This window comes from Teleopsis dalmanni, chromosome X (genome assembly GCF_002237135.1).
Source record: "Teleopsis dalmanni isolate 2A chromosome X, ASM223713v2, whole genome shotgun sequence".
Taxonomy (NCBI): domain Eukaryota; kingdom Metazoa; phylum Arthropoda; class Insecta; order Diptera; family Diopsidae; genus Teleopsis; species Teleopsis dalmanni.
In genome coordinates this window covers 18,808,717-18,822,804 of record NC_051848.1, presented here as the reverse complement: position 1 = coordinate 18,822,804, position 14,088 = coordinate 18,808,717, and the positions used below count along the sequence as shown (strand labels likewise).

Genomic DNA, 14,088 nt, shown 5'->3' with positions numbered 1-14,088 from the left:
AGTTCATATATAGTACTACATATAATCTTATATATAATACTATCCAGGAGTACCAAATAACAGCGGCACAGAAATAGAAATCGTGCCTAAATGCAATATACATACGTATATTTTCAGCTACAGTAATAGAAATAAAGATGTAATATGTAAAAGATGTGAAGGTGTAATTAGCCGTTAGAACAAGCCTACCCAATAACAAAACCTCTTTGAATGAATGTAAATCACAATAGCACGAGCAATATAACAAGAATCAATCAGTTTTCATAATTAATTAATATTTAATTTTTGTGATAGTTATACATACAACCAGTTGAGTGTCCCCAACAGAAACTGTATGATAAATCCCAGGAAACTCATAGAGGAAATGATCAAAGAAACTGTTCTGGTCTCTCCAAATGAAATGTTTAATGTTACAGAAGTTCATACTTTAAGAAAATAACAGAGCTGAACAAGAGCTTCTAAACTTATGAAGTATGCAATTGCAACCAGATGACCCACTAAGCGTGATTGAGGAGATTTGGAAAACTACACAATTGTATTAAAATAGATCTCAGCCCTATATGAATATCAAGATTATAATTTTCCTATTAATTATAATTATAACAATTCTTTCAATATTCTAATAGGAACATATATAAAAAAATTCTTTCATTTTTACTATAAAAAATTGTCTTCCTTAAAACCAAAAAAACAATTTCCTGATTAATTGCAATTTTTTTGATGAAGCACTTTTAGGCAATAAAATATTGTGAAGTCCTTTAGTGTTGGATAAGCAAAAACTCACGTGCACTTAGCAAAACTTTCTATAATCACCAGAGGCAATTTCCAATTAATTTGTAAAATTATTAAAGTTATTAAAAACTCTCGAATAACTGGATTTTAGAATATTATCAAAATACTAATTGAAGCAAAGTGTACTTACTCTTCCATTAGGCATTAGCGGGTTACTTTGCATACAAAAAATTTTAACAGTCTTTCTATTAGAATCTCGAAATGTACACTGTGCTCACAGCTTTGGAAAGGAACAATTCCACCATCTATCCATCCATCTATTCATCCATCATTCATTCACTTTGTAAATTGCTTGCTTTTGTTTTCCATTACCAGCCAAGCCCCCTACCGCATGCTATCCTACCTACCACACTCTCATCTGCAATGTAGATTTTAATTCTACATTGCCAAAACAAACTTTTTCTTCTTCTGCTATTACTGCTAATGGCTTGTATATGGCGTGCATATGATCCATTGTTGTTGCTCTTGTTATTACTGTAGTTATTATCTTTGTTTTTGTTTTTGTTTTTATTTCGGTTTCTCTGTGCTGTTATTCTTCTGCTAGTTCTTCTGTGTAGTGGAACAAAATTTGTGTTATATCCTCGTACGACGTCGTATAACAAAGTTACAATAACAAATTTACTTGTTTCATATTCGTAAGTGTGTGGTCATTGAGTAAATTTCTGGTAGAGTGCTTGAGAAAATAACCAAGGGCAATTCAACTGAGTTAGTTTCTCAGTCTTTTTTATTAATAACTTTTTTATGTTACTTTCTACTAGTCGTTGTTATTGATGTTGTTGTGTTGTGGTTGTTGCTGTCGTCGCTGTCGTAGTCTTCACTTTTTTGTTATAATAACTTTATTAATGCCTTAGTTGACAACGGAAACTGACTTTGAAGAGTTAAACTACGGTAGCACACGAGCATGCAATAAATGAAAAAATATCAGTTGTATAGATTACACTCATCCATACATAAGCCATTAGTAACAAATTTTTTTCAATTTATAATAACATACTTTACTTCCACCTAAAAGACCGAATGGACAAATCAAAACATTTGTATGTTTTTCTGTGGTATTTTTCCTGCAATTCTTTTTTCATTGCTTCCGTTGGATAAAGTAATTTTTTTATTGCCCTCTACAATCATATATACGTTAAGTTTTTATTGTTTCTTTTCGTGCATTATAAAGTGCTAATTTACTAAACAAACCTTCTGAACTATCAAAGCATATTCTCGTGATATGGTTCGTCTCCAATCTTCTGCATATTCACTTGACGTTCTATTCTGTTTTTTTGGTATATTTACATTCCGAACAAAACTTAATGTATAACTACTCATCTGTTGGCCATAGTTTGCTACTCTTTGACCAAAACTTTTAAAGGAGACAGTCCGAGCGGAAATCAAGAAAAGTCTATTTACTGAGTTGAATAACATTTGGACTTTAAAATTTAACAGCTAATTTTGAAAAAGACTTGCCAAAAGTGTAGAGAATTTTGTAGAAAAAACTATTGTTTTAACCAGACATTTCAAATTTTTTTGTTTCGTGGAAAAAACTTTTTTTAAAATAAATTTTTAATTTTAAAATAAAATATTCAATGAATACTAAATTACTCTTTTTGCCAACATTTATTTACAATATATTATTATCTTTCGAATTGGAATAAAAATCGGTGGCAAAATGGTTTTGTTTGAGTTTATTTATTTTTCAATGTGTCGGTTAACTTAAGATCACCACGAGGAAACTTTGAAAAATAAATAAATTTAAACCACATAATTTTATCACCGACTATTTCAAAAATCAATCATTTTCTATATTTAGTATTCAAGTACAATAAAAAAATTGGTAAAGTATGCATTGCTCGAATACAGAGCAAACATTATCCAAGGCACAAATACGCCGGTTTTCATGCCGAAATTTGAACCGACATATTGTTTTTCCCTCAATCTCAATTTTATAATTTGCATTTAGAACAACAATTTTACTCATGCCGTGGGCGAGACACTCTACATAACATGACCCTAACAAAACATTATTGTAGGGTGTAATTTAAGGTCAGCCATGACTAAACTGACTATTTTACTTGATAGAAACTATTGTATTTGATAGAGAGTTTTCGAAAAGTAGTGAACTACAACAACAAAAATTCTTTTTTATTTTACTTATACTTTAATTATTTCATAGTATAGTTTTAGTGCAAGAAAAACACAACCCTGCGTTTCAAGAGCAAAAGCAATAGCAATGTAATAAATTTGCAATAACAATTATATGACATTTATTGCCATTTGTATTCCAATAAAATAAATAGAATAAATGCCAGTAATTGCAATCAATATTGCAATTTAATATTTGTATAACAACACCAGAAGTCAATTGAATTAAAAAGTTTGTATCACCACTTGCATTTTAAAGAATTTTGTTTAAAAAAAAAAACTTTCATAAAACGTAGATACCAGAGATAATTTCAAAATAAATTTTTAATATAAAATATTCAAATAGTTTTTCAAATAAAATTATATCTAAGGAGATAAGCATTTCTTACACCTTTCTGTTACCAGTATACTTGAAACCAATCGACAATAAAGGAAAATCTGCAAATAGTAAGTACATAATATATACAAATCTTTATATATGTATACATATGTATGTTAAATGAAAACACAATCAGCGTGAAGCGAACCTAAAAAAAATTAAATAAATTGAATTAAAAATTAAATAAATTGAATTTTTTATGTAAAAATTTTTACTAATCTAAAAAATTATATTGGCACTTCTTTAAGATTTATTTCACAAGAATTGTATTTTTTACATTAATATTAAAAATTATTTGTTTCTGCAACCAATTCATTAAATCCTACAAATGCGTAATATGTATTATAAAATATAATAATGTGCTAAAATTGTGCTCGCTCAGTGTGGAAAAGTAAATTCTTTTAGTAAATTTCGTGTATGTTATGATTTTCCCTTTCGATACCAAATATGCAGAAGAACCCTTCACCTAATATTAATTATTGCAGTTAATAAAATTCATGCTGTTTTCATTAATTATTAATTTCAAAAATTACTGTCATTGTTGTATTCAATTTATAAAGTCCAAAGTTCATGTATGAATTAAATTCATTTAATTATTTTTGAGATATTGACAAATGTGCTAATTTATTATATTCGCTTGCTTTTTCAGTTCCCCATTTCAAATATTGATAAATTCGTTTTCCATTACATTTAATTGAGCTCTCACTTCTTCCCCATCTCATCACCACTGCACTTTACAGTCATTTTTCAGAAAACGGCAAAAATTATTTTGTTTTCGAATGTCATCGTTTCATCGCTTCTACTTGCTTTAACAACAACATGGCAAAAATAGATTTGGTAGCGCACACCTTTCTTGTCTCACCTTATTTTACAAGCTTTTTTCCTCTTTAAACATTTTGCGTTTCGTTGTTTTTTTTTCTGGTTTTATACTATTGCAATTCCTTCTTTGTTTGCAATTTATAGCAAAACATATACATGCATAGGTACATGCAAGACGTGTAAAGAACTACAAACATACAAATAAATGCAACAATACTTCAATTAAAAAAGAAAAAGCATAAAAATGCAATAGTTTATTGTTGGCGCTTCCATGTTGTTGCTTCCTATTCTGGTGCTTGTTGTTGTATTGTGGCAGCAGTCGCAGGGATGTATAAAAATTGCCAGATTTATTTTTTATGAAAGCATATTAAAGTTTGTATATTGTCTTTTCCAAGTTTTAGCTAATATTCTCGGTATTGCTTTAGGCTGTTATAATTTTGATTTAATATTAGTTCAAACTTTTGTACTTAGAGCTTAATGCCTCAGTATATGTTTCCTATAAGCGCTGCGGATATGTAAACATTAAATTATATATTATTTATTTTCCTATATGTTTTTGCTTTTGCTTTTATCGCTGTTATTATTATTAAAATGATTTACGTTGAAATCGACTTGGAAATGTCGTGCATGTTAGTGTGTGCTGACATATGTATATTTCTGTCCTTCGTACGTGCAGTGTACGTCTATGCGTGGATTCAGTGATTTTCATTGAACGGAAGTGGCATTGTAGTATGTAAACATAATATAGACTGGAAACTTTTAATTCAATTTTCTTTATTGGTTTTTTACATTATGTGATTTCATTCAAACCTTGCTCACCTTGTCCTATATTTGGCACTGACCAGCATTGTTATTGCTGATAAAAGCCAAGTAAAATTTTTCATTGTTTACAATAAAAAATAAAGCCAAAAATAAGGCAAGACGAGAACTCTTTTTTTATAATTGAATTAATTAAAAACAATTATTTTGAATACTTTGTATATATATGAAAATTCATAGTAGCTTTCAATTAGTCACAAGTTTCTTAGTAATACTTATAAGCTATTAGCTAGGAGTTACACCTCAAATTTTTAAACAATTTGGTTGTAGACACTAGGTCTGTTCCACGAGCTACTAGTAGTAACTTTGAGTGACACTGTGTAAACACAAGTGCATTCCACCAGCATATTTTCGAGTTATTGGGAGCATCTGAAAGAGCGTAACATCCCTGTCGAAATTTAAAAATGCATGGACACTAGTACATTTCATTTCAAATAAAATTTGTGTAAAAAAACAATGTGAATCAGCTGTTTTGGTTTAAATCTAAATTTTTGTATTGTTTATTTGTGCGGCACTGGTGTGCTTATACGATTTTACACAAAGCTGTTCCTTGAAAATCTGTGTAAAAAGTACTGTTTTTGTGTCACACTCTCAGTTTGGACTTTACTTGTGCTTTACTTGAGTTTTACTACGAGTAGCAATACAATACAGCAGGTGATTTAAATGAAAAGTTTTAACTCTCATATTTTCAATATTCAATGTCTGGCAGATAGTAATATATGCAGCTTAAGAGTCGAAGAAGGTATTTGTCTGATATATTATTGCAATATTATATATAAAATTCTTTTCATAGAGAGGTTTTTTCGAACAGTAGTGAACTACAAGTACAAAAATTTATTTTATGTTATTTTGTTTAATTGAATTTTTGGCTGACCATACAGCTGTTTTGAGTATTGCCAAACTCCCATCATCAGTAGTCTTGGAAATAATTCTTGTATTTAATTATTCGTAAATAATTTTTAGAGATTGCAAGTATCAGGAATCGATCTCGAGTCCTCCCAAATGTGAAGCTCAGAATCAGTACACTTTAACCAACTGACCCAAAGCCGTACTTAGCTTTTTATGTTCGCTAATTTTTCTGGGGTTTTGTTATTACAAAATTCTTTTCTTAATGTATATGTTTCTGAAGAGTTAAAAATCAATATAGGAAATATACATCAAGCATGATAGAGAGCAAGTATGTCCTTTCCTATATACTTTGAAACAAAGTATAATTTTACCGCATACATGTCTGCAGTCCAAAATGTGGTATACATACTTGAATATACACAGTGCGATTTAGTAGCACGGCATACTAAGTTTGCGTACATATAGCATCGTCTATATCATGCTTCATTCGAAAACAATAAATATGTAAATGTAATTTTCCAATAAAATTTGTAAATATTCTATATATAAATATTATATTAATATCTTAATCCCTCTCAATTTGTTTCTAAAACTTATTTATTATTAATAATATTTATTAAAAAATATATAAACGTGGAAGCTATTTAATTTAAAATTTTTTACACAAAATTTTAAACGACGATGTAAAACATATGTTGGGCAGAATATTGAAAATTTCGAATTATTCGCTCTTTGCCTTTCTTGTATTTTTTAGTTTTTAATGATTTTGGGTTTTTGTATCTTTCTCAGTAATTGAAAGCATTTCATAAGTTTTCAAGGTATTTTATCTTTTGCTGCATTTATTAAATGTTTACTAGAAAATGAACGGAACTGTCCTATTATAATTAAAGCAGTTAAATTGGTAATAATATTATTCAGGGCAGATCAGAACTTTTTCCTCATATATTGAAGTAATTATGCTATAAATGTTCTAATTAAATATTGTCAAGTATTTTGTAAATTACTTTGTAAAAAATAAATTTTTATTTCTAACCTAGTATACTCTGATGACATATGAAAAATAAGTTATATGTTTGTTAAAGAAAAAATTTTTATTGTAGAAAATATCTTACAAAAGTTACGAACAATTGCTCGGTCTTGAAAAAATTGACATTTTGATATTGAAGAAGCGGCAAATCGGCTCATTTCGAAGTGAAGGTCCGAAGGAAGAAGTTCGTACATCGGAGAGAGTAGAATTTCGCGCTTTAGTGAAATTAATTGCAGAAAATTAGTTTTCTTAGTGCTACTAAATAAACCCTAAAGCCTTTTCAACGAATCTTTGCAAAGGTAAGTGCAAACTTATATAAAATTAGTTTTTAACATAGTTGAAAAAGTCTTGACAAATTTCTGAAGAATATTCGCGAATGTAATGTGTGGCACTCCAAACTAAAAAAAATTACCGCTTTGAATGTTGAAAATAATTTTTGCTACTAATAGCGAGAAAATATATCTTTTTCACAAACTATTGCAAATATAAAACTAATTTAACAATTTGAATACGGTAAATCCCCATTATAACCGGTAATTTCAATTTTTGCGAAATTTTAATTTCAAGCAGATACTGCTTTATTAGGGTTGTTGTATTGACAGCAGTGACAAGAAATCGGCTAACCTGCGCGAACTTATGGGAAACTGTACCTTCGTTCATTAGGGCCGAAGTATAAAATAGAGTATATATAGGAGATATATCATGCCAGTTGACACAAGCACTGCACGTTTTTGGTATGCAAGCTGCTTCATATTTGGAACTGGATTTGTCCTTTTACATTGTCTTTCTTTGTGTATGTGTGCGTGTGTGTATGGTACAACTAATCGCTTTTTATTTGATATTTTGAGTTTTATATAATTAAAAAATATATTTAAAAGACAATAAAAAATAATTAAAAGTTATATAGTACATTTAGAATCGTTGAATTAATGTACTTAATGTAATAACTTTCTTTAAAAGTATATAAAAAACAGTTATTTTGTAAATGTATTTTATTAATTAATAGTCATATTATTAATGTCTTCAAAAAACTAAAATTAATAAAAATAATTTTGTATTTTAATATTACAGATGATTCGTAATTCAGTTTTTGCTTTACGCTTGCTCATCAGTCGCCAAGTAACACTACGCCAGTACGCCAAGGATGTTAAATTCGGCCCCGAGGTTCGCGCTTTAATGTTGCAGGGGGTCGATGTTCTCGCTGATGCTGTTGCAGTCACGATGGGCCCCAAAGGACGCAACGTTATTATTGAGCAATCATGGGGATCACCCAAAATTACTAAAGATGGGGTTACAGTTGCTAAATCTATTGAACTGCAAGATAAGTTTCAAAACATTGGTGCCAAATTGGTGCAAGATGTTGCCAACAATACAAATGAAGAAGTAGGTGACGGTACAACGACTGCAGCAGTATTAGCGAGAGCAATCGCAAAGGAAGGTTTCGAAAAAATATCCAAAGGCGCAAACCCGGTTGAAATTCGGCGTGGTGTTATGTTGGCTGTAGACGCTGTGAAGGATCACTTACGTTTGCTATCACGTCCAGTTAGAAACAAGGATGAAATAGCACAGGTAGCAACCATTTCTGCCAATGGCGATAAAACCATTGGTAATCTAATAAGTGAAGCTATGAAAAAAGTTGGACGTGATGGCGTTATTACGGTTAAAGATGGTAAAACATTAACTGATGAGCTGGAAGTTATAACTGGAATGAAATTTGATCAGGGTTTTAAATCTCCATTTTTTATCAATTCCACAAAAGGTGCTAAGGTTGAATTCAATGATGCGTATGTCTTGTTTTCGGAGAAGAAAATTACAACAGTTAAGAGCTTGATTCCCGTACTTGAATTAACCCATAGACTTCGCAAGCCCTTGGTTATAATTGCCGAAGATATTGATGGCGAGGCACTTAGCACATTGGTTGTCAATCGCTTTAAAATTGGTTTGCAAGTTGCTGCTGTTAAAGCTCCTGGATTTGGTGATAAGAAAAAGGCAATGCTTACAGACATGGCAATAGCTTCAGGTGGTATCGTTTTTGGGGATGACACCAATGTAACCAAGATAGAAGACGTCTTGATAAACGACTTAGGCAAAGTTGGTGAGGTTATAATTACTAAGAATGATACATTGCTCCTAAAAGGCAAAGGATCTCAGGATGAAATTCAACGTCGTATTGACCAAATTAAAGATCAAATAAACGATACTACCTCCTATTATGATAGAGAAAAGTTAAAGGAACGTTTAGCACGCTTGGCATCAGGTGTTGCACTATTGCGTGTTGGTGGATCTAGCGAAATCGAAGTAAATGAAAAAAAGGATCGTGTTAATGATGCTTTAAATGCCACTCGCGCCGCGGTTGAGGAAGGCATCGTAGCTGGAGGTGGTACGGCTCTACTAAGATGCATTCCGAAATTGGAGAATTTGCAAGGTGTCAACGCTGATCAGGTTAGTAATATCCTAAAATTTAGTTACATCAATTAGTTTTAATGGGTTATTTTATAATAATTTAAGTCAATCGGCATTGACATAGTGCGCCGTGCTCTCCGTATGCCTTGTATGACCATTGCTAGAAACGCAGGTGTAGATGGCGCAATGGTAGTCGCTAAAGTTGAGCAAGGGGCAGATGACTTTGGCTATGATGCTCTAAAAGGAGAATATGGTTTTTTAATTGCAAAAGGAATAATTGACCCAACCAAGGTAAAGATTTACAAAAAAATTTAAAAAAAAGGCAAATATTTTTCAATTATCACAGGTTGTTCGCACTGCCATCACTGATGCTTCTGGCGTTGCATCACTACTTACTACAGCAGAGGCTGTTATCACTGATTTTCCAAAAGATGAGACTCCTATTGGTATGCCAGGCATGGGCGGCATGGGAGGAATGGGCGGCATGGGCGGAATGGGAGGTTTGGAGGGTATGATGTAAATCATTTCCCTACCACATTACCATATTTATTTTAATATTAAAAATTTTTAATGTTCCAAATCTTAAATTATAAACCCAAAAAAATTTTTTCTCAATACTTAAAAAATTCTACAAGTGTTAATTGATAAATAAAGCACTACAGTGCAAGAAGAATAAGATTCATTATTTCATTTAATTACAGTATTTTATAATGTCAATAGGTAAGCATGTATATATAAGCAACTCTTATAAATAATTGAATCAGAAAAAAGTTCATGTTATTTTTTTAATTTTTCAAGGCATAAAATTGGAGTCAGAAAAAAGCCAGTTGCACAAAAATTTTATCTTTAATCAATATATGATATAAAGTAATTAAATAAGACATAAGATTTTAGTTTTTTTTTTATATAAGTGGGAACTCATTCTCTGCAGCAGAGATTGAAACATTTCAAGACAATATACAACTATATCTCATCATTCATATTGCATATCCAAAATATGGGTTACTTTTCATTCACAATGTTGTCTTACACTATCTACTGAAAATTTGTCTTATTAGTATTTCTAGTATTTAAATAGATAAACATAATATCTCTACTATTAATTCATCTCAGGAAGTATATTGTTCATAGCCGGACTATGTAGAACTTAGTCATGTTAAGATGTCAATATTTGCCGTAGTTGGGAGAACTACTGCATTCAGATAAGTTCTAAAGAGCGTTCTTACTTTCCAATTATGTATAACATGTGCCCTTTTGATATCGCATAGAATGATGTATATCTGCAATTCTGGTGAATATTTTTCGGGATAGGTTATTTACAGATAATTACAATAAATTAAAATCATTGTTATTTATTAAACACATGGTGCTGTTATAAAATCTTTTAACTAAAGAAAAGAAACAAGTACAAACTGCCAAAAAGTTCAGCATGGATATCATGTATTCCATTTTATCAAATAAATTATTGTAATTAAGATTTTAATAAATTAATGTATCAGAAGTTTGTTTTTAATACCAAATTTTTTGGAACAATGACATATGATAAAATTTTTGAGAAGATATATCGAATAAAATTGAAAGTAGAGCAATTATGTATGCATATAGATATGCAGGTATATATTCTCTAGATGGTAGACTAGAACAAAATAAACAGTTAGGTGACTGATAGTTTCACACAAGAATTTTTTATACGTACCATACACAATTGATTAAGAATTTGATATTTTTCTGACTATTTTATGATTATAGCTATATTACTTTTAATCTACTGATATTAAATGACTTGTAGGGTGACTATTCCGCTGCTCTTGCATCTTCCATACGTTTGTTCCTGATGTATAATAAACCTTTATGAAATATTAGCGGCAAATACAGCTTGAGCTGCTAGTTCAATTATTTTTATTCCAGCGAGCCCTGGAACCCATATTGCCCTCAGTCCAGTTGTGATGGAGGTGTGTACAATATAATTTAATTGATTTTCATGAAACAATCAGTCAGTTCTTCCAACAGCTGTCTATTAAGCGCAGTGTTTACATTCTCAAACAGATTAATAAATCGGTTACTGATTAGAGAAACTATAAAGGTTTATAGTTTCGTATCGTACTATGCAGTTTGATGTCGAAATCCATCAATTAGACGTATTCAGTGCACCTTTATATAAACAATGTCTTTGTATGAAATTGTGTTATTGCTGAATAACAGTTTCATGATTGGTAGAGCATAATCTAATTTAAGGAATATATGGAAACTAGTGATATTATATAATGTGGATGTATAAATTCAAAAATTTTTGGATGATAAATATTTAGTAATATTAAATCTTCCAATTTGTAATTACTTTATATCGTAAATAAAAATTATATTCACAAAGGGTACCATGCGTTATAAATATTAATCCTTCATAGGTAATATCACTCAAGATTTATTTCAAATTTCAATTAAGATTCGTTTTTACACAAATTTCAAATATTTCATAGAAGACGCTGGCAGAATGACTAGACCTACTACCCGTCTCGAAAAGAAAGCGCAGGTTTGTGAATCACTTTCTCGATCTTTAATTCCTTTAATAATCTATCTCAAAATTTCTTTGTTAAGATAAATATATTTTCTCTAACTTTTATATAAGATGACTTAGAGCACCAGGGTTCAATCAGAGAAGTTCACGAAAGATCTTGCGTTTGTTAAAAATAAAATAAAAATTCATCTTCCTTTATTAATTATTTAATTTTTAAAGCAGAGACAATTCTTTTAGATCGCTCGAAGGTAATATGATTAGTTATTTAGTTATTTATAGTTATAATCACAGCTTTTGAAAAAGACTCTGAAATCGTGTTTTAAGATACAAATAAATTTCAAACCTGAAACGACTGTCAACGGAATGAGAAAAGGTAATCGTGCAGATATTGAAATAAATATTTGCATAATTGCAGATTCTAATTCTTTTTTTTTGTTTTGTTATATTTTGACTAGCATGTTAGCTACAATAATTACTTCTGTTGATAGTATATATTTAGATTCGTAACTTAACTTTTTTCAAGTATTTCCATTTCATATACTCGTGTTCGAAAAGCTGCTCCATTATATGAAAAGTTACGACGAAACTTGTACTTCTACTACTATTTCTGCATTTGTTTAAATCAACCTCCTTTTTTTCTAATAGGTTTGGAACATATCAAATTGGCCACCCCAAAGTTGTACTTGTATAATTTCACTATCGAATATTTCTTTTGATATTTTGATATTTTAGAACAATGCGAACCAACCGGATCGTATGGATGCATTCATAAAACAGAAGGTTCGTTGAATTATTTTATTATTATATATCTAGAATTTTGTGTTCATTTCAAATAATTTTGTAAAAATTTACTACTTTTAATAAAATGGATACTTATCTAGGAGATTTTGTACACAGAACGTTATCAACGTCCAAAATTTTCTAATCTGCATACTCAGATGTTGAAGTTGTGCCCCGACTGATTAATACAGATGCGGCCATTGAACCAATATTAAAACCTAAGACGCTTAAAGGTAAAAACGTGTATAAAACAAGTATTTATAAATGGGTTTCAGATAATTTAACTAGTTTCAATTATATTCTTTTATTTATATTTTCAGATAAGGGGTCATATTATGTAGAGGGTCTCTGGCACGGCATAAGTAAAACTGTTGTTGTTTTCAATGTAAATTATAAAATTGAGAGTGGGAGAAAAGACAATATGTCGGTTCAAATTACGTCATAAGAACCGAAGTTACGGTTGCCACATATTATATTTTAGTACCAAACTTGGTACTTTTTCCGTACGGTATTCTGGTACTCGTTTTTAGAGAATGGTACTTTCTTGAAGCGCGATCTCTATTGTACATATTATTATGTTATTATTGACTTTTTTACAGAAATAGTATCTTGGAACCACTGTTGGTACAGAAAAAAATTTTCAAGTAGCAACCTTGGCCGAGGCTATCTGTGCCTTGGCACTAAGACAAAGCGCTGTTGTCCAGTAATAAATGTTAAAATTAGTACGTTTTGAAGAGAAAATGGCAGGAAACAACACAGCCTGTTTTATAAGCCACTAATAATCTAATTACTACACTTTCCGATTTTAAGGAAAGGCATATAATTTTGTAAGTACTGTACACAATTATTGTAAAAAAATATACTAATAAATTAACATTATTACAGCCTCTAAGTTTTTTCTTGCTGGTTATTCTTGGTAGCAAATTGAAAGTAAGTATATTTACATGTCCTTTTAAGTTAAATACGAAATTGGCAATACTGATGTGATAGTCTACATAACATGCATTTTGGGCATAGCCTGAAGGAGGCAATTTACCGTGCTCGAGACACGGTAAATAAAATAATATTTTAAAATAAATACACATTTTGTGGAATGTTAACCACTACGCTATATGTCAATACACCTGAGTTTTAAAGTAATCAAACTTTGAATGAAGCCTTAAAAACCATTCCATATGCAGAGCAAGTAGAATGAATAAATTGTAAGACCTAATGGGCCTTAAACTGATTATCTATTCTGCTCATTATTCTGCTCATACCAAATATCTACTGCTGTTACTATAGCACAAAAAATTTAAAATGTATTCCTTACCCACACTTTCAATGAAAAGTTCTGTTTTCTATCCTCACTTTTATTAAGTTATCATACAAAGCAGTGTACATGTTAACAGTTGTTCAAAGCTCCAGAACAATTGCCTTCCTTAAAGTCACTAACAAATTCGTACATATGTAGTAACAAAATTTTAGACAAGTCATCCTTCGTCTACTCACACCAACAACATTTCTATGAACTCTGAATGCAGTGCCCATATTTCAAAGTTAATTTTTCCTCACTTGTTTCAGAATTTTATCTGC

The 14,088-nt window shown here is 30.4% G+C and overlaps 2 protein-coding genes across 7 annotated transcripts in view; one reads left to right on the top strand and one right to left on the bottom strand.

The window, feature by feature from the left end:
* Positions 1-14,088, bottom strand: part of LOC119687468 — a 57,684-nt gene that overhangs the window by 38,683 nt on the left and 4,913 nt on the right. For 3 of the 6 annotated variants that reach the window (XR_005253170.1, XR_005253172.1, XM_038101795.1), the window contains exons 1-2: positions 1,981-2,295; positions 923-1,907 (exon numbers count right to left, since the gene is read on the bottom strand). The exons of 1 other annotated variant lie outside the window; for it this stretch is intronic. Coding sequence is in view for 1 of the 5 variants with exons in the window: in XM_038101795.1 (XP_037957723.1) it covers positions 923-930 (8 nt within the window). In the remaining 4 variants the exon portion in view is untranslated. Of the gene's footprint in view, positions 1-727; positions 804-922; positions 1,908-1,980; positions 2,296-14,088 lie in introns of those variants that run through there. 2 more of the 6 variants (XR_005253173.1, XR_005253171.1) reach the window with 2 other exon arrangements.
* LOC119687467 (heat shock protein 60A-like) lies at positions 3,266-9,896 on the top strand. Its single transcript, XM_038101793.1, has 5 exons — positions 3,266-3,369; positions 6,889-7,114; positions 7,887-9,257; positions 9,324-9,509; positions 9,565-9,896. Exons 3-5 carry the CDS (start codon positions 7,887-7,889, stop codon positions 9,736-9,738), a joined length of 1,731 nt encoding a protein of 576 aa, XP_037957721.1. The 5' UTR covers positions 3,266-3,369; positions 6,889-7,114; the 3' UTR covers positions 9,739-9,896.

What these genes read in the sequence shown, in the direction of transcription:
- LOC119687467 (XM_038101793.1), top strand. Translation starts at nt 7,887, where the DNA reads ATGATTCGTAATTCAGTTTTTGCTTTACGCTTGCTCATCAGTCGCCAA. An exon ending in AAGGTGTCAACGCTGATCAG is followed by an intron (nt 9,258 to 9,323) that starts GTTAGTAATATC and finishes TAATAATTTAAG; the next exon opens with TCAATCGGCATTGACATAGT. An exon ending in GAATAATTGACCCAACCAAG is followed by an intron (nt 9,510 to 9,564) that starts GTAAAGATTTAC and finishes CAATTATCACAG; the next exon opens with GTTGTTCGCACTGCCATCAC.